This window comes from Liolophura sinensis, chromosome 6, assembly GCF_032854445.1.
Source record: "Liolophura sinensis isolate JHLJ2023 chromosome 6, CUHK_Ljap_v2, whole genome shotgun sequence".
Classification (NCBI taxonomy): domain Eukaryota; kingdom Metazoa; phylum Mollusca; class Polyplacophora; order Chitonida; family Chitonidae; genus Liolophura; species Liolophura sinensis.
In genome coordinates, this window is record NC_088300.1 from 50,382,211 (window position 1) to 50,403,620 (window position 21,410).

The window sequence follows — 21,410 nt, forward strand, 5'->3', positions numbered from 1 at the left end:
TACTATACACACAAGATTAAAGTAATTTACAGTACATGTAAACTGCTCCACTCGGATGACAGAATAGTAACTTACATGTGACATTTGGAAAGAAATTAGACATCAGTGATTTACAAGCAATATTGGGAGACAGACGAGACACAAGTGACTTACATGGTGAGGGAGATATGATGCACAATTGTAACACGTTACTTACAACTGAGTTACAAGTGACAATGGGACTGCTACTATCACATGGCTGTCACTGCTCTGGCATTACTCTAGATGCTGTAGTCTATTATGTCGTGTTCCTGCATAAACTAGGGTTCTGCTGGTGGACAAAGCAACTCTGAGTCCTAATCCTTTTGCACTGTTTAAATGTGTTTGTATATACAATGTGATGACAATATTGCATTTTGAGCACTAGTGACGTCTAACATATTGCAATTAATATCACTATAGCTTTTTTAACCTAATTTTGTTTATGCCATGTAGCTGGGGAGTGGGAAGGAGGCATGTAAGCTGTTACCATTTATTTCAGCATTAACATAAACAAGTTAGACAAATGCAGGATTTCACCAGTTATGTGTAATCATTTGCCAAGTATCACGATGTCGTCGCTGCTCAGCTTTTACGCTCTATGCTGTAGTCTTTTATATTACATGTGACATTGGGAAACAAACATGTAGGAGACAAAAAGTGCGATGACATTTGGAAACAGATGAGACACAAGTAAGTTACACTGTACATGTGACATTGGTAAACAGATGAGAAAGTAAGTTACAATGTACATGTAACATGGTGAAACAGATGAGACTCAAGTAAATCACAGTATATATGTGACATTGGGAAACAGATGATACACAAGTAAGTTACAGTATATGTGACATTGGGAAGCAGATGAGACACAAGTAAGTTACAACTTACATGTGACACTGGGAAACAGATGAGACACAAGTAAGTTACAACTTACGTGTGCCATCAGGACAGATGAGACACAATGCTAGTTACATGCTAAATTGGGAAACAGAAAAGACAGAAGTGACTTTTATTTGACATTGATGGGTTTAACACCACCGTGACGGTGTTTGTTCTGTAACCCAGAAGCACTGAACCTTGTTTAGTACAGAGTCAAATTCTGAAAATTCGCATTCCAGGGATTTGACTTGGTACGAAACAAGGTTCAGCGGTATTGGGTTCATCAACAAACACCAAGACGAAGGTGTTAAAGTCTATTCTACTCCAAAAAATGAAGAAAACGTGCAAAAACTGCACATTTCATGCTGCCATTCGGTTTTAATCCGTCCACACTGACCACGCATTTTAGACCAATTAACATGAAGATTAAACCACAGCAGTTGACCTAGATACATCAAAGCTGATGTTGTGTCAGATTGTTGCATAAAGCAGAAAAATATAAATTTACTGTACATGTATTATGACGTCATACCGCTGAGCTCAGATTGGAACGTCCTGAAACAAATGTTTCTTTTTCAAAGTCATGGCATCTGGGTGTAAAATATAGAAAATGTAAAAACAAAAGCGATATCTATAAAATGTGCGAAATAACACCTTTATCACTGAAGGAAATTCCGATAGTTCAGATTTATATAAATCAGGAAGCAAATCAAAATCTCAAATTCTTTCATATGTGGACATAAACAGCACGAAATGATATAACTCAGGGAGGTAAACGGACCTGCCGGTGTGTTGTGTGACACCTTCGATGTTGTTTGAAAGGTCATCTCTATTTAATATGTATATTTGCACACTGCCCACAGCAAACAGCTGGTTAGAATGGGAAACAGATGAGACACAAGTGACTTATATTTGATATTGGGAAACAGATGAGGCACAACTCTTATATACTCAATATTGGGAAACAGATGAGACACAAGGGACTTTATACATGGGACACAGGCAGACAGGCCATACACATTGACATATAAGACATGAATATTTTACATGTGTATTTACTTGAAAACCCCCAGCTAAATGAAAATGATATCTGAAGCAACTGACACAGGTTTTAAACATTACCTGCACAGATTCTGATGTTCACTATGTGCTTTTTTGTTGTAAAATCTGTATGATCAATGTAATATGTATATTTTGACATAATTAATTACCATTAACTCTAAACAACAGATACAAAATAATGTACTCTGAAATATTGGTAAAAAACGATTTATGTATTTAAATTATGTCTACCTCCAGGGGTCGAAATTAACTTGTTCGACCACTTACCCCAGGGGCAACCATTAAAATACATCACATGCCCATGGGCAACCAGGACAGCTAAAACAAACTAGTCCTGAAGAAATATAACATGCCTAAGGCATGTGGACATGTGCTAATTTGACCTCTCACATCAATATAGTATTACTACAGTGACATGAAGCTCTTACTTTATCAGTGAACAAGAAAATTCTCTAGCCAACCAATGCTTGCTATGCCTTATTTGACCTTTGTCACCAGTAATACCTGATATACAGAAACCAGCCAGGATATGTCAAGCATAGTAAGTCCATCAAATTAAATCCACAATGACCACAATTGTAAGGATTTGATGGCTGGAGTGACTAGAAGGTCAAGGTGAGTATATAATATAATATGTGAAAGATAAATGGCAGGGTCAATGTCAAGCACATCTATTACATGTAAGTTTTCCAGTACAAGTACATCAAAATGGAAACTAACGTTTCTAATCCATGCTAACAATAATCAGACAAAGTAAATCTAAAATAAACAGAACTTTACAGGATTATACACATAATTAACACACAGTTTAACCCATTGGTTATCCTCCAAACATATGTTTGAACTGACTTCAAAGTAAATACAACATTGTTGACATAGCCTTTATTCAGAACAAAGACAAAATATTATCTATAACAACCTGGGATGGCAGAGAGGAAAACTTCCGTACATGCTAGCCTGGCTATTTATAATCAAAGATAGTTTATTCATAACTTAAAGAGCTAAGGCTATACCAGAGATTTTTTACCAAAAATCTATATTCGCCAATCAGATCAACTTTCCTGTGGTTACCAAAAACAGCTGTAATCAATGCCTTTCTGTACACATCAGACTCATACCTGTGCTAATGATAATGCTAAAAGGATTCTAAAGTTTAAAAAAGTTATAGTGTGATCTGCTTTATAAATTCAAGGATCTTTAATAATGATTTTGAAAAGTAACACAAGAGCCATTCAGGATAGTTATGGTAAAATATTAGCAAAAATTTGAATTTATTTGTGCTGATCAATTTTTGGCCCAAATCTTCTGGTATAGCTTCTTTAAACTAAGACAATCAAATCTCCTACTTATATTTGCAAGTCTCACCATTATGGTTATTGGCAGTCTTATCAAATTGGTCTTTTTTGTCCAGTTCTTCATCAGAGTCAGATTCCTGGTTTTGTTGTTGGTTGTACGTGTTAATTCTTGTTCTGCCAAACTGCAAAAGCAACACATTATAAATCCCTGAACAACTTAAAAAACAGAAAATGGCAACCTTCTTCTGGTGAACACAGTTGCAAGGTAATGCAAGAATAACCTCTTTTCTTATCTTGGGATAGCATTTAATAATTAAGACCAGTGACATCTAATAATCAAATTGCAATTAACACCATTGCATTCTATTCTTAAATAATTACCTAAAAGTAATTTGCTACTATTTATGCATTTACACAAGCAGTTAGAATAAAACCCTGACATCATGTAAATTGACAAGAGGTCGTATTTCATTGCTTATGTGTCCCCATTTGCCATCTCTCACCATGTCGTCGTAGTTGCAATATGTGTAACTCATCTATCTTTTCACTGGTGCAGCTGCAAGAGTTACGCAGTCGAAAGTGTTAATACATTGTCGACTTTTGACTGAGGACATCTATCGGTATAATATCTTCAAAAATAAGCGAAATTGCAAAGCAAGAGTTATAGAGAGCCCACAGAGTACATACAGACTTAGCCATTCCAAATGATCTCACTAACAAGCTCTTATTTTCATGTTTTGACATTTATACTCACACACTGTATTTTAAAAATATGTTGTTATTGTTGTCTTTGGTCTTAACTATGGTAAAAAAAATTCATAAGCCAAGGTTTTTATTTAGAATTGTAGGAGGAGGTCATAGTTCAAAAGTATGCAGCTGAACTAAAAGTAATTATGTCACAATTACTTTTAATTTAAATACTAAGAATATTCAAAGTAGACGGATACGGGGACAGCAGGAGACAGCTGTCTGCAGCCTGCTACTTGCCCTTTTTGCATGAAAAAAAAAAACCCTGTAAGCACGAAAAGAAAGAACTTGTCTCTGGTTTTACTCTTAAATCACCAAAGTTCTGAATCTTTTGAATCTAGCCATTTAGCACCTTTCCATGTTATCTTTGGCCACATCGTTTGCTAGCCACTGTTGCAGCTGAGTAAAGTGTTAAAGTGTCCTAATGCAGTGATGTGTGCGTCTCAAATATTAACAGTACTGATAGTACAAAATTATAATATTTTGCAACAAAAGCATTAAACTAATTACACAAAATATGCACAATGGTAAAATACCTCCCCATGAATGGCCCAAAGATATGCTGGACGTTCCTACAATAACCCCCAACTTCGATCATAGACTTCCACACAGGCAATTTCACTAAAAGAATTTTTGCTATCCATCGGTTCCCTAAAACACCCAAAATGTAATATATCCAAACCAGTATTGGTGAACCGTCTTTAAATAGTAATCCAGTCGTTTAAACTTTCCAATCAGACAACTCAAATCAACGTCTGCCATGTTGGAACTTTTGTTTTCATCTTTGGGCAGGGTGATGGGCTGCGAAAATTTTATCCCACCCAACATTTTGTTTACAGGGCACGCAAAAGAATGTTGGGTAGGATAAAATTTTGCCTGCAGTTGAAAAAAATTACAAACATGGTAGACATTGATTTGAGCTGTCCAATTCCAAAGTTTAAACGGCTGGATTACTCTTGAAAGATCGCTTACCATTGCTGGCTCTGACATATTACATTTTGGGTGTTTGCGGGAATCGATGAATAGCAAAAATAAGGTTAGGGTTCGGGCCATTTTTCTTTGGTGCAATTGTCTGTATGGAAGTCTGTACGACCGAAGCTGGGCTTTACAGTTGGAACGTCCAGTTTAGCTTTCGGCTTGCCATGAAATCTATAAAATAAATAAAATATAAAAATCTATTTTCTCTTTCTGTGCCTGTGTGTGTCTTACAAACGGCCATACCTTGCCTGTCAACCATCATCAGTAGTTGTACATGCAACAATTGTAAGACATTCAATGATACACGTGGAGTGACCAAAGCGACTTTGGTAAGTGTTACCCAAGGATCTCGGCTGTGATCTTTTAATATGGTTTTAGGCGTAGATCACGGTCCCCGCGTATCAGTATATGTAAGCCACCCTTAGACCGAGGTCTCGGGCTAGGGAAGTGTGACTGACTCTCAGGGTGAGAGTTTAGACAACATATGACTAGGCCTTAGGCTCAATGAACAAAATGGAATTCATTATGAAAATATTTACCTCGAACACTTTCAACAAAACCGCCACATATTTCTTTCTGATTCCCAGTGATTTTCCTAGTGATGCCAAGACGATGACGAGAAAAAAGACAGCTAGGGCGGGTAAAAAGCAGAGAGACACAAGTGCGATGACCGTCTGCTCTGGCAGCGCCATCTTTAACACTGTGGCCTCGACCTTCAACACACGAAACACTGAACTTGAACAGAGCACGACTTGCCCCACATAAAATATGGACTTTACACGTTTGTAAATTACAGTCTATTCAAACACCGACTCGTCCCCGAGTTCAAAGTTCAATGTGTTTTTTTTATAGGTTTACCTACCATTATACTGGGGTACAATTTACTGGGAAAAGAAACGAAAAAAATAAAAGAAGTGGACATTAAACTTCCAATTCCAGTTTATATCTGCAACAGTATCACATTTATTGCTGTAGCATGTGCATGTATTTAACGCCCTTGATATGTACATTGTAGGTCACTGCAGAAGTTTATGTGGGTCAGTCGCTGAGGTTATGTCATGGTGTGTGTCCAGTCAGTCACTCCCAGCGCACACCCTGACCCAGGCATGTAGCTGTGGGACAGGGCACTAACTAGAACACCTATGAACTCCTTCAGTCACGGAACTTGTTGACAAGATTACTAGTTCAGGGCCACATCTTTTATTGCCAAGGATTTATATCGCGCTCTCTCTCTCTAGAACAGACTGAAATATAGGTTCTGTAGACGTACACTTAAGCCAAGAATGCTAATAAAGTCTCAACCATACCGCATGTAAAACAAATAGGGACAGATATTCAATTTCTCTTCATCTGTATAAACCCTAATATGCCCAATTTTGCATAGTGGGAATAGTAAACGGCTGTTTGACATGTGGACGTGACTGGAACACGATAGGACCAGTTCCTTAATTTTCTTTGTAGACAGCTTGTAAAAACAAACAGTTACTCCACTGTAAGCGGTAACTTTTTATTTTTGTTGCCCGCATGTGTTATTCTATATGGCTATACAGCTGACAAAGTTAATTTCAAAGCACTGTGGGGGCCTCCGTAGCTCAGTCGGTTAGTGGGCTGGCGCAGCGTAATGACCCAATGCGGTCGCTGTGAGTTCAAGTCCAGCTCATGCTGGCTTCCTCTCCGGCCGTACGTGGGAAGGTCTGGCAGCAACCTGCAGATGGTTATGGGTTTCTGCCCGGTTTCCTCCCACCATAATGCTGGCCGCCGTCGTATAAGTGAAATATTCCTGAGTACAGCGTAAAACGCCAAGCAAATAAATAAATAAATCAAAGCACCGTGACTAGGCCTGCACGCAGCGGTTGGATATATGCCGGTACATGCCTCCAACCATGCGCAGCGGCTGTAGCCGTATATATGACTTGAATCCATTGTCTATGCATATATCTATGTAAGCCTACCCAGCGGCTGTACGTGGATGTAACATGTATAAAACGTTTGCTTACACCATATGATGTTGACTTAATTGTATCCACTGTTTATATCTCCAGCGGACATGTCATATCATGGCAATTAACTGCTGCGAGTCCAGATCACTGGTTGATTATATATCTATACATGTACATTCGTCAGATCGAGATCGACTTTTAGCCCCCCCCACACCCCCCCCAAAAATAGTATAAAAAAACAAAACACATTTGCTAATTAAATAAAACTTTCTGTATTTACCATATTAGTACCATTCAGTATAAATCTTGACTCGTATTTTTATTAGCCTATATATAGTTTTAAAATTATTTCAAAATATGCCAAATTTAGGCCCATAATGCCACATAAATTTTAGGAACTTTATTGTCGATTTGAACACAGTATAATGCAAATGCACTGACAGAGGCTGATATTTTGTGAAAAGTTAATGATTTGGGCTAACCTATTCTTAAATAATAGCAAAGATTCGAATGGATATGCGCTGCTCGATTTTTGGCCAAAAGTCACCTGCACAGCGTTAAAGGATCGTACATGCCATGTACTTCACAAATGGTCTATGTATGTTTTCACAGTCACTCCTGTATAAGCTCAGTGTAAGAGTATATACCATGCAGTATATAGCTCGATCCCTATCAGTGGATGTAATACTGTAGTGCATAGGCCTTCACACACACACACACACACAAAATATTGTTTATTTCGGCGATCAACAATTAATGTTTACTGTTCTCTATATATAAACCACTCCTTTGTCGAACCACTCCTGAAAATTATTGTTGAAGCCACCCAGCAGCCAAGGTCGTTGCAACCTTCACCGTCAGCACGCATGGGCCTATATACAGGTCAAGGACATAGCTAGCCTATATGCATGTACGGACTATAGCTTTTTGATTTGGGCGCAGTTGGAGATCTCATTTTCTGGGCCAAAATACTCACTTGCTAGGAATAGCCCTACTCTTAAGTGAAATCACCATGAAAATGGTGTAAATGTAAGAATCGCATACTGTTAAAAACTATTACGATCTGATTGCAGTTGAACTGCACAGTGTGTTAACCAATTAGTGTAACAAATACGGCCCACACTCCCATATGTCAACTTCACAATACAAGGAAATGAAAGCAATGGCGAGAAAATCCAAAAGCCAAACCAACGAAGCGAGAGACGTTGCCGAATAGAAATATGTAGAAGTTTTCTTCACACTTGATGCATGCAGTGTCTACAACTTGACCATTCAATATACCCATAGTTGCGGAATGTAACTGACATCGAGCAACGCAGCTGCGAGAATTAAGGAGAGAAACAGCCTGGCCTGAATGGCTCACAAGGGCATTAAATCGTCCCTGTCATCAATCGATGTCAGCCGAATGCTCCTACAAATTAACTAACCTAATCTTATGTTGGCAGAACCAAAAATTATCAATAACACAAACTGAAAAAAAAGCATATTTTTAGGCTCTGCTACCCTACTGCGACCGCAATCTTGAAATCTTACCAAATGTTATATGGCATAGGTTCGGAAAATGTGATCATTTTTCATGGAACAGACGTGATTGCCATGGACCCTTTTGGTTCGGCGAGTCTCACAACAGGTAATTATAACTAACTAAAGAGAATACAGGGCTGAATCTCCACTGCATGCGTTGCTCGATTTCAGAGTTACATTCCGTAACCAGGGCTCTTTATGGAAAGCTAACATTAAGACAGACGGACAAATCCCAGCGTAAAGCTATCGAGGAGAAATGCTGTGCAATTGAACAACCCAAAGAAAAGGGGTACCCCTTCTCCGAACTCTGACCATAGAAATGTTAAGATGCCGTGAAGATCAGTGCTTATTTTAAGCTATGTCAGAGCAACATTCAGCGAAAATTATAATCTTCACATCATTGTGAAGCCATTTCAAAGCCAGGGCGGGCAAAACGAACTATACATGTTTATTTATATCAGTTATGCTCATGCCTCCATGGCAGCAAAACACGTATATGCAGAAAAGAGATTTTAATTTTACTTTCTCGGAGACGTCTTTAAAACAGATCATCCAGATGCAGACATCAAAATATATAGACCTTGCCGCCCTCATATAAGAGAAATGTTCTTCAGAACGGCGGAAAACTCCAGTCAATTAAATAATTTTTGTGTTGCTTGATGCCCTGTTTAGAAAGTTTTATAGACTGGCAAATAAAAAATATAAATTAACGATACGACGTCAAGAATGCCCAATGTGTATCCTACAGCTGAATTTTGCTGAAACTCTTGTCTATGCCCGACATTTTGCCGACGCATGTAATGAGCTACAACTTGCATACAGTCGATAATAGTGCACAATAATGATTTTTCATTTTTGTCATGTAAAAATATATTTGTGTATGTGGATAACGCATACTGAATGGTGTTAAAGGTTTCCAAAATACAATGGGTCGAACCTGGAGCTGGTAATATAATCAATGTGATTTACATGTTTGCAGAGGAAGTCAAGGCGTGTTGTATTCTACTCACAAACAAGGAGACTTTCAGCCTATATAGCAAATCTGATCATACCTACAACTTAAAAAACCATTATACGCACAACTATATGCACTATATACCAAGTGACATTCCTTTTTGAACCCGATGTTGCCTAATTCAGACAACATAAATACATGTATATATAGACATAACACCGAGAACGGGGAAATGACAGTATTTCACTGATGACGATGACAATCATTCACGAATGCAGGACAAAGGCCCCACAGACAAAAAACCCGACACACAAACACCACGGTATTTGAAAATACAGACTATATGTATTTTTTCTATTTTATATGTATACAACATGGATGTATATGATCTAATAAATTTATTCGGAATCATAAAATTACAAATTGTACATGCATATAAAATTTGTTGAGCAGTGTTTTTTGTCCGCAAAAAATGGAGCAAAAATCAAGTAAGAGTTAAGTAAGTAATTATTGTCTTTAAAGTACAAGAAAGCTAGAATACAAAGTAGGGCTCATCATATAAAGACAACTAAAAATATATGCGCAAAAATACTTTCATTTATTTTTTCATTCTTTTCATTTAACTCTCTTTTCAAAAATCTAAAATTTTGAAATAAATGAAGGTAGCTTTAAGCATATTTTTATGTGGTCTGCTTAGTGATGCCAACTTCGATTTTAGAGACTTCATCTTTTCCTTTAATAAATGGAATGTAGGTTGAGCATTCTGTATATACATACCATTGAGGGATAATAGCTCTTTCGATCTCGTGCATGCCCACAAAAAAGTGGATTTAGTCAGAAATATGTTAAATTATATACAAGGAGTTTTAATGAGTATCTATAAGAATTGGTTCTATGTATTGCAAACATGTATTATAGTCTCTTGTATTAAACGTCACTTCAGGAAGAAGGTTTCAAGTTTTCTCAAACAAGCTATCAAAGCATGTCATTCACCATATACATGTATTCTTAATACGGATCGCTTTTGTTCCTACCAACAGTTATATGTCTGTGTACTCTGTATATAAAACGAATTGGTTATCTTCTCTTCCCAATTAATGCCCGACCTAATGCATTTGTTGACGTTCTCTTTCTTCAAGCGTTTTTAATTTGAGCCCTTCTGTAGCAATCCCACTTCGTTTTTTAAAAATTATTATTAAGTGTCAGCTCTGCTTGCAGTCCGATTTTTCCACTCACCTTTCAGCTCTGCGAAAATGGCGACTCTTGGGGCACCAAAAGCGGTTTCTCCTTTAATAAGGGTATGGATTTTGGACTTAACATTTCATGATACCAAAGAATTGCTGTTAATATATATACATTGAATGCAGCACTGTTCCGACTTGTGGATAAATATCGCTCTTCTATGTACAAAGTTATGTTACCGGACAGCGTGCAAGGCGACCTTGAAAATGGATTACAACAACAACATTGTTGTCACAACACCTAAATGACCATTGATATCGGGAACTGTACGTGCTTGAGTTATGTTATCGGTGTATGACGTTTATCTGTCTTGTAAAATAATCTGTAACAGGAAATTATAGGGTAGTTGTAAAAACTAGGCAATATTTACGCGTAATTTTCTACGTCAGTGCGTGAGTCAATTTATTCATCCTTCCCCGAATGAGACTGGCCATATATGAAGGTGACCCTTTTCAGATGTAGTCCGCGTGACAAAAGCATGTGACACACGCAAAGGCGCATTCATCCCATGCCTAGCCTGAGACCTCGGACTAAGGGTGGCTTGTCATACTGACCACTCTTAGCCTGAGAGCTATGTGGACCCGATTGAGGTATAATGCTTACAAAGAACTACCCCCTCGTTCAGTTGTGATGCATGCGTACTAGATTCGCCCAGAGTACACATAAAGCATGTCAATTCTGAAAGCCATAATATATATGCACAGTTTGCCACAAGCGCTACTTGCCTTTACATCACCATTCTCCTGTAAATCTTAGCCGAAGTGGAAAATAGGTTCATATTTAGTAGGTGGCCGTGTGCTGCCATGTTTTTAAAATCTGGGTCAGCGAGGCACACATGCGCAGCAGCGGTTGACCTTTCCGTGAAATTTAGAATGGAACAGATGTCTAAGATAACACCCCCCTTTTTTATTGCAAACTTAATTTGACAGTTCGCACAAACTGTGGGGTCTGTCATTCTGCTCAATTATCATAGTCTGCAGTTAATTGCAAATTTGCGCAGTAACATGTCTTTCTGTCTGTCAAAACTGACAGTGAGCTGATCAAAACATAGTAACATCGTGAAAGTTCAACCACGAATGTGCGGGGAGCAACGACCTGATTTATTAGGTCACGATGTCGACCCAGCATGTGAGTGTAAGTCACCACTGTCAACTATCTTGGGTTTATTTGTCGTAAAGGCTACAGAATGTGGAAAACAAATGTCAAAGGAACAGAGAATGTCTTGGTGAACACATTTTATTGCAGTTTTGCTCGGTTAATGCATGTATTGGTTCATTTTGCACAGATTTTTGTTGCGTAGAGTTTCTCTGTGCTAGGCTGTTCTGAAATACCAATATTTTAACCTGGAAGACGCCTTGGCTGTGATCTATGCCTAACGCCATATTAAAAGATCACAGCCGTGATCCTTGGCTAAACCCTTACCATATTCATCTGTCTTAAAGACGTTTAAAAAACCACGTTCTAGCTTATCACCTTTAACAAATTCAGGAAATCCTTTCGAAAATGTATGAACTGCGAATAATACAACGTAGGAATGTCATACACAGTGACAAGCGACAGAAACTAGAAAGATAAACGTCTTATTTACACTGTTTTTCTCTTTATGCAAATTGAACATCCCCCCTCCCTATTCAATTTTAACAAATGAAAAATCAGTAAAATTATGTGACCATGGGAAAAAAAGTAATGTCAGAATGCTGGTGAAAATCAACACATAATTATTACCGTAGTTTTTAAACTCCCAGTTATAGTGTAGGACATTTTGTCCCTAGTTGGTTACATTGCAGGCTGACATGGCCGCAATCTGCTCAGACAGTTACTGGGCTTACAATACACACATATTATTAGCTTAGTAATGAATTTGACGTTATTTGTGTGAATTTTGAACTTGAAGGTGGCCTCAATTCATTAAAGAAGCAGCTGTGAACATCTGAGAAACCTTTGCAGCATTTCCTACTTGCTGATTTTCTCAATGAACAAACCCAGCCAATGGTATGGCACTTTTGTTTGCCCCAAATCATCTTCTGTTCGGCTCGAATCGGTAATTTTTAGACCAAAAACCGACAAAATTTTGAACACGCAGCCATATTTGCCTTCTCGGAGCTTTGCCTAATATTGTTCTTAATGAAGACTTTCATCTGTTCTTCACAAATGAAAATAGTTCACTCTGGATGCCAAAGAAAAAATCCACACCGTGGAGAGCACTTCACTCGACACCACACTCTGTCAAAGGTAGAGATAGCGAACCTGGCAGCCTGTTCAAAGTGTTTGCTATGTTTTGGCTATAAAATGCTTAATATGGTCGTAACTGAAGCCGATTGTGCTTAAATAAAAGTGCCATTCCCTCAGTTTGCTGATTGAGAAAATAGTTAAATAGATATGAAAATACCCCGAGTTTTGGGAAGGGACCTCAAGTGTATACATGTAAAAGTACAGTAGAAATCTCGGCATCAGTAAAATGTGACAAGGTGAAATTTTTGTATGTTGTGAAATGGCAGGGTGTTTCAGGGGCAGGCACAGATCTAGAAATGTTGACATTTGTATGATCTGTGTATGTTGTTCGTATGTTGCAGCATGGTTAAAATAAGACTGAAGCTTTAAAGGACTATTAACTCCCAGGTAAACTGTAAATGCTTTGGAGTAAGTGGAAGATAGTATAAATCAAAGGTATTTTCATAGTTTACCATAGTTATTGAAGAAAAAAATCTTCTGGCTATGATCTATGCCAAGTACGAAATGGCTAAATGATGAAACTGGTGTTTGTTTTCTACCAGTACTGATGTCTTACTTTATATGTTGCTGTTTACAGTTTGCACGCTATGCTGCCTTTGGATCAGGTCTTCTTTATGGAATATTCAGGCTAAGTATGTATTAACACTCATGAAAGCATTTTACATGAGCAGTATGTTTCAGCTGTTTAAGTCAGGAGGTTTGTCATGTAGGGTACCTGGCAAGGGACATTGGTTTACCTTAGGCACTCTAGGCTTCCCTCTGTCACTTAACTTGACCACTGCCATGTACTGAAAATTCTTATTAAAGTGTGGCGTTAAATACCAGACTCAGAAATGAATAATTAAATTACTAACAGGTTTGGTCTTTGTAGATACTTGAAACATGGTACATAATGGTTGAACTCAGATCAGTAACCATTGAACAGTGCAGTTAAGAGATTTGATTCCAGGTTTTAAGGGTTTGGTTTTGTCAGGGAGATTTTTGCCCTGGACAGCTGTACAGAACCTGATCATTGTAACATAAGTGAAACATTCTTGAGTGAGGTGTCAAACACCAGCAAAATAAATTCCATTATATAACAACTACAGAGCTATTAGTACAGCCGGAGCTAGTCTCATACCCAGAATATCCAGTATCAGCTGAATACATGTTGAGTGGGGATGTTCCATTGTCAATGCCCTTTGTGTGTACTTATTAATTTAACATAAATTCTTGACTGAGTCCATTCTGTAAAACACCAAGAGTAGTATTTCAAAATGCATTTTAGCTGAAGCTTGACAGTCTTGATGATCATGATCACAAAACTTCTCAGTTGGCATAATAGAACATATACTGTTTTCTTTTGAAAGGATCTTTGGAGAAGAAAGAAGTGGTCATACAAGAACATGAGAATAAAATTAGAGCCCAAATTGCTGAAAGAGTTGCTAGGGAAAAGGCAATTGCTTCCAAAGGTTTGTATTAAATTAAGATCTCAATAACTGAGAAACCTGTGAGTGGGAAGGTCGGTCAGCAACTTGTGGGTGGTCGTGGGTTTCCCCCGGCTCTGCCCGGTTTCCTCCCACCATAATGCTGGTCATCGTCATACAAGTGAAATATTTTTGAGTACGACGTAAAACACCAATTAAATAAATATGTAACTGAGAAACAGCTAGGCAGGCTTTCAGGAAACTGAACTCCTGAGAAAAGTCAGTTTGCATCCAAATCTGTTCCACAAATATTAATTTTACTACAGCCTTGATAAATTTGAGGCAATGCATATACTGGTATACGTGCACAGGAGAGGATCAACTTTTCCATGTATCTCATGCTTCAATGAAAACTTTGTAAATATTATGATATTACTTTGTAAAAGGGTTTTGTCCATCCATTGGCCTGTCTGTCTGTCCTTTGTCCTCCTTGATTTATACTAACTGGTCATTGGCTTTCATGCAATAACTGCTTCAAATATTGTCCAGTTTTGTGGACAGGCTCTTGTTGTGTACGGTGGATCAAGTTTCAAAAAGCAGTTTGACCCATGGATACGTTTTGCATATTTAGCACAGAACATAAATTCTCTGCATCTCCTTGCTAAATATTTACTCATGGTTACATGTATTACCATGAAAATCACAGAATGTGTAACTTACATGCTTTTCTCACTTTACCTTTCAGCTGAAATGGATGGTCTAGCCAAGGAGGCAGGTATAGTCCCAAAAGCATGACCTGACAGGAATTTAGATGAGAGACAATAACTTAGCCGAATTTCCTCGTATCCCTCCTGTTTTCATGGCAGTGGAATCATTTGTAGTGACATGCAGTGATGTGCGTCATCAATTTGTTCTGCAAATTGGCTGAATAGCCTTTCATGTGTGTAAATAAAACAAAGATGTATTGAAACATATTGGTATATGTTTGATTTTCTGCGAATCATCGTCTGAAATAATTCCAAAATGTCGCAGTAATTGCCCCAGATAGCATGACTGATGATTTTTGTCAGAAGTACATGTGGAGATATATAGTTCACGGCAGGGATCGTATTTACTCTTTGAGAGCGCAGATTTCTGATCGAGTATCGTGAACGAAAAAGGACTGACAAAAACAGGACTTCTTGTGACAGATGTAAAAGCATAACCTTCTTTGGTAGAGATAAATAATGTTGGTGTGATATAATTCTTCAACATTCAGGTCAAAAGTTCAGATTAAATTAAAATGGTCTATATTTATTTATTTTCTTGGTGTTTTACACCATTCTCCAGAATAGTTCACCTATACAAGAGCAGCCAGCATTATGGTGGGAGGAAACTTGGCAGAGCCAGCTGGTAAAATGGTTTAACTGGCTGTGTTATTTTTAGTGGTTATGGTGTCAGTGTCCTGTTCTTGTACTTTTTGTCTAATCTACAGCACACGCTCTGTTCCCTTTACTTGTCTTTATGCTTGTACTTCACTGCTACAACTAGACTACATGGTGACGGTCAGTTTTATGGGTGGAAGAAACCGGAGTGCCTGGTATAATCCATTTACCTTTGGCAAGTCACTGACAAACTTTGCCATGAGTGTATGTATGGACACCATATTGGCGGAGAACGCGTTGTCTTCAATGAACATTGGACTGCGTAAAAGGTCATATGGGCATCTTCGCTTCTTATTGTCAGTAATGCCCCATGAAAAGCAAGAACACAGGAACGTACAAATTCTCTGTCTAAGGCTAGCGTAGAATCCTACCTTTCATGGCTGGAGTTGGAATATATCTAGTTTACACTGTAGTTTCATGCTTGTGTGGGTTAACTAGCGATGACACATGGGAACACTTACCTGGAATTGATAGCGGAGATGACTGTGACTACGGATAGATGAATTATTTGATGCCCTGCAGTAGTACTGAAACCAGCGGAGGAAAGACAGAAGTGTTCAGACAGTGAGAGTTTTGTAATTTATAGGTTTGTAACAAATGTGGTTTGATGCTTTCATCATTTTAATTCATGTATAAAAATATAGGAGTGACTTGTCAGGGAAATCTTCAAGTCTCCCTGTCGCTGACTTAATTGATCCCATATGTTAGTGACCCAAACCTCCATGATGCTTAATAATGGAAAGTCTTTTTTTTTTTTTTCATTTTGTTCTTTTTTGATTGGGGTGCTAATGTTTTCCTTGTCTGCCTTCTCGCCTCCAACTCAGGATTCGGGACAGTGAAAATAACCAACTTTATCAGGAAAAGAAACTGTAGGCCATTTATGGTAATTTATCTCACGGGACCCAAAAAAAAAAAAATGCTGACAGACTGACCCAGCCTTAATAAAAAATGGCTTGTTACCCACAATAGACAACTCAGTGGAATATTTCGAGTCATTACAGTAGGTTTATGAAAGATTTCAAATTGCCAGTCCTGATACTTCCTTGAGCTTACTGGATGGGGTGTCATTTTTTAATGAGGTAGAATTATAAGAATGTCACCAATGACAAAAACCTGCAAGGAGACACTGTCCTTACATGACTGAAAAAATAGTGAAAGCAACTTTAAACCTTGAAGGATACATGATGTGCAGATGAAGTGATTTATTTCTTAATGTGCAGATTATGTTTAATAACAAACAAATTTTTCAACGTTCACTTTGGAGGTATAAATGGCTTGAAAGTACAGTTTTCTTAAGGCCCCATTGGTCAGCCCAGAAATTAAGTAGCTTGCAAAGGTGACGTCAACGATGATCCCTGTTTGAAAGAAACCGAACGGGCCTGACAGAAGGGTGTCGGGGTTGTGGGGAACAGGCCGAATGGGGGTTGATGTAGGGGTGCTAAGCTGACCTGAAGAAGCCATGCAGTATCTGTTTTCATGTCAATTTGCCCAAACTGTAGCGACACGGTTCACCGGGCCTGGGGCAAGTTCCGAGCAAGATCAATGACCATGTCATTTCTGAAAAAATCTGACCGTTGACGAAAAATATGGCCAACATAAAGGGGTAATTAATGTATATAAAAATACCTCCACAATGAAGTTTTTTTAACAAAAATTCTGCATGCATAAATTTATTTGGTATAGAAATATACCTTTGTTTTATAGTTACTTTTCATGTATCCTTTACTTTAACAAAACTAAACATAGTCTCTTCAAGTTATTTGATTTGTGTTTAATGCATGCTCAACAATCTTTATTTGATGGCAGTCACTTTTATCGGTCATGGAAACAACAGTACTCAGGGTGTACCACAGAACATTGACAAGTGGAAGACTTGTGGTTTTCAACAAGACCCTGCAAGCTCTGTCGACTACCATTGTCAGCAAGAATCCACAAATGAGTGCTGTAGAATCTGGAAATTCCCTGTCCAAAGCCAGAATGATGGCATTTTGGCTGTACTTAAGTTTATGGGAGAAACTCAGCTCTTGCAACCGTGACTTTTCAACCTGACATTTCTCCTGACGTGAAACCACAGCCAAACCATTAGAATTGAATTTGTAAATGTGACCTTTGTAGTCAAATAACAAAGGTCCATCGCCTGGAGGAAGGGCAGTGCCTTAAACTGTCGGTACGACAAATATTTATTTAATTATTGTCTAACGCCATATTCAAGAATTTGTTACCGATACAAGGGTACTCAGATTTTAAGAGCCCAGCTAACAGGATTGCCCAAGGTAAACCACTAGCCTTTGGGTCATTCCCTGTCAAATCAGCCCAAAAAATTCTTTTTTGCAGTGAACCCACTGAAATATTTTGAAAAAATTCGGAAACATACCTTAGCATATATGAAGAAGGTTTGCCACGCTATTGCTTCAAATCTAAGCGGTTTTTGAGATATGGCCTTTCAGAAACTCCATGTACTTTTCATTTTCGACAGTCTCAAAGCACTTATTTGATCTGGAAGCATTTTTAGATGACATTAATTTCCCATTCAAGCGGAACAGAGGTCTGGAAATCGTACCCAGGCTTTCAGAATATGGCCTCAGAAAAGCAAAATATTCAATTTTTTTTAGATAATGTATAACCCTTAAACATCACACTTTCATTGACGCTTTTGTTAAATTTTGTATATTCATTGAGCTGCCATAGGTCATTTAAAATATATAGGAGATCGTTGTTACCTGGTTATTATTTATTTAGGTACATGGTCATTTACACAAGAAAGCATGTCCACTTCAGAGCTTTGTCTCTGATGTATTGGTGTCTGAAACATGCTCCAGGACAAACAATTGTACAATTTACCCTACTTTCACCTTAACAGTTCACCTTATGTTAACAGTTAGCTCTTTGAATTTTTTCTTGCATCAACATAGCCAACTATGGAAAAAAATTCAAGAGTTGTTCTCAATTCCTTCTACTGAAATTAAATTTTTTAATAGTTAACCACCTGACATATGTTTTATGATCATTTATATACATTATACATTGAAAATGTACTTATACGTTTCAAATTTAATACTTGATTGCAATAATGTTGTGATAAATTTCCTGTATGGGTGTGGGGTTGAGTCAACCACTTGTGACCTAGAGACTGAAATACAAGCATCTTAACCACTTGGAAAAATCTGTGAACCATGTCAACACCAACACCCATTCACAGTTCAGCAACAAAGGAAAATATTTATTCCATGTGATGTGACATTATTTTACTTCTCACAAGAAATTAACAAATTTAAACAGACATCTCATAGTGCCAACAAAAAAAAAAATACATAATAAAGATTTCTTTGAAACTGGAATGAGCCCTGGACTGGACGGACATATCACTGGATGGATAATTGTATCTATCAAGAGTAATAACAATATATAGCACTGAAAAGAAAGCAAAACTGCATATATTAACACTTAAATACATACACAATCAAAAACTGATTATGCATTCTTAAATACTGATGTAAAGAATCATGTGAAAGATGTGAACTCTGGAATGTCCAATATAAATCCATGAAACAATAACAAAATGTAATACTCATATACACAGTTTTAGGTTATTGACACACAAGTAGGTTGTAACATCCTTAGAAACAGCTACAGAAAAAACATTAAAAGCTTCCAAGATTAGACTGCACATCCTCAAACACAAAAGTTACAAGTGCATACATGAGTAATTAACAGGTTTCTACCTATCACAGATGCAAGAAATGTGTAAGCGCAACATCTGTCCATAAGGAAAGTCCATGTAGAAGTCTACCCATCAAATGGAACTCTGCACTAGTGATGAAATAAACATATAATTGCAGAGGAAATGTGACATCTTCAGTTCTCATGCAGTGGGTTAGTGAACGTTTTGCTATATTCTCATATGTATCTGGGTTAGAAATGTATACGGATAGTCACCGGCCAGTGGAGTCATACACCACAACCTTCATTAGCTTTTGAAATCTCAACACTTCATACAGATTAGAAATATTCGCTGCATGTAACTACAGTGAGATGTGGATGAAAACATACCTTAATATCTTCCAACCTTTAATTCCTTTCTATGAATCTACCACAGTGTTAGACAAAGTGACTTAGGTTCATCTTTCCTATTAATTAATACATGGACGGAATAGTGTTTTTTTTTTTGTTTTTTTTTAGTTGCTTTGTTTTCAATCAATTATCACATCTATGCTTTGTTTCTCCACACTGCATACTCAGCAGTGAACAAGTCACGTGAGTTCTTGTGTAGCGGCCTTGACTGAATCAATCAATGGATCAAGCAAACAAGTCTGTAAAGTCTGACATCTCCACCCTCTTGTTGTGCTCCTTGATTTCTTCATTCTTCTTGTTCAGATATTCTGTGACAAATTCCTCCATGCCTATATTAAAGAAAAAAACATACAGCAAAACTATAGCTATGATATTGTTCAGTTGACAGAACATTGTGGTAGACAGTTTTCAGGATATTACTACAGTGAATATGGTCTTCAGCATATCACAACAGTTAATATGGTCTGCAGCATATCACAACAGTTAATATGGTCTGCAGCATATCACAACAGTTAATATGGTCTGCAGCATATCGCTACAGTTAATATGGTCTGCAGCATATCACAACAGTTAATATGGTCTTCAGCATATCACTACAGTTAATATGGTCTGCAGCATATCACTACAGTTAATATGGTCTGCAGCATATCACTACAGTTAATATGGTCTGCAGCATATCACAACAGTTAATATGGTCTTCAGCATATCACTACAGTTAATATGGTTTGCAGCATATCACAACAGTTAATATGGTCTGCAGCATATCACAACAGTTAATATGGTCTGCAGCATATCACTACAGTTAATATGGTTTGCAGCATATCACAACAGTTAATATGGTTTGCAGCATATCACAACAGTTAATATGGTCTGCAGCATATCACAACAGTTAATATGGTCTGCAGCATATCACAACAGTTAATATGGTCTGCAGCATATCACAACAGTTAATATGGTCTGCAGCATATCACTACAGTTAATATGGTCTGCAGCATATCACTACAGTTAATATGGTCTGCAGCATATCACAACAGTTAATATGGTCTTCAGCATATCACTACAGTTAATATGGTTTGCAGCATATCACTACAGTTAATATGGTTTGCAGCATATCACAACAGTTAATATGGTCTGCAGCATATCACAACAGTTAATATGGTCTTCAGCATATCACTACAGTTAATATGGTTTGCAGCATATCACAACAGTTAATATGGTTTGCAGCATATCACAACAGTTAATATGGTCTGCAGCATATCACAACAGTTAATATGGTCTGCAGCATATCACTACAGTTAATATGGTCTGCAGCATATCACAACAGTTAATATGGTCTGCAGCATATCACAACAGTTGATATGGTCTGCAGCATATCACAACAGTTAATATGGTCTTCAGCATATCACTACAGTTAATATGGTCTGCAGCATATCACAACAGTTAATATGGTCTGCAGCATATCACAACAGTTAATATGGTCTGCAGCATATCACAACAGTTAATATGGTCTGCAGCATATCACTACAGTTAATATGGTCTGCAGCATATAGCTACAGTTAATATGGTCTTCAGCATATCGCTACAGTTAATATGGTCTGCAGCATATCGCTACAGTTAATATGGTCTGCAGCATATCA

At 37.6% G+C, this 21,410-nt stretch overlaps 1 protein-coding gene across 1 annotated transcript; it reads left to right on the top strand.

The window, feature by feature from the left end:
* The first annotated feature begins 10,635 nt into the window (after positions 1–10,635).
* On the top strand, positions 10,636–15,248 carry LOC135469144 (uncharacterized). Its single transcript, XM_064747683.1, has 4 exons — positions 10,636–10,696; positions 13,450–13,504; positions 14,222–14,323; positions 15,024–15,248. The coding sequence occupies exons 1-4, from the start codon at positions 10,652–10,654 to the stop codon at positions 15,071–15,073; spliced, it is 252 nt and encodes an 83-aa protein (XP_064603753.1). The 5' UTR covers positions 10,636–10,651; the 3' UTR covers positions 15,074–15,248.
* Positions 15,249–21,410: the final 6,162 nt, after the last annotated feature.

Bases quoted from the DNA above. Each gene is read 5' to 3' on its own strand.
- LOC135469144 (XM_064747683.1), top strand. From the start codon at position 10,652: ATGGCGACTCTTGGGGCACCAAAAGCGGTTTCTCCTTTAATAAGG. The intron at 10,697-13,449 runs GTATGGATTTTG...TGCTGTTTACAG, and splicing joins CGGTTTCTCCTTTAATAAGG to TTTGCACGCTATGCTGCCTT. The intron at 14,324-15,023 runs GTTTGTATTAAA...TTTACCTTTCAG, and splicing joins AAAGGCAATTGCTTCCAAAG to CTGAAATGGATGGTCTAGCC.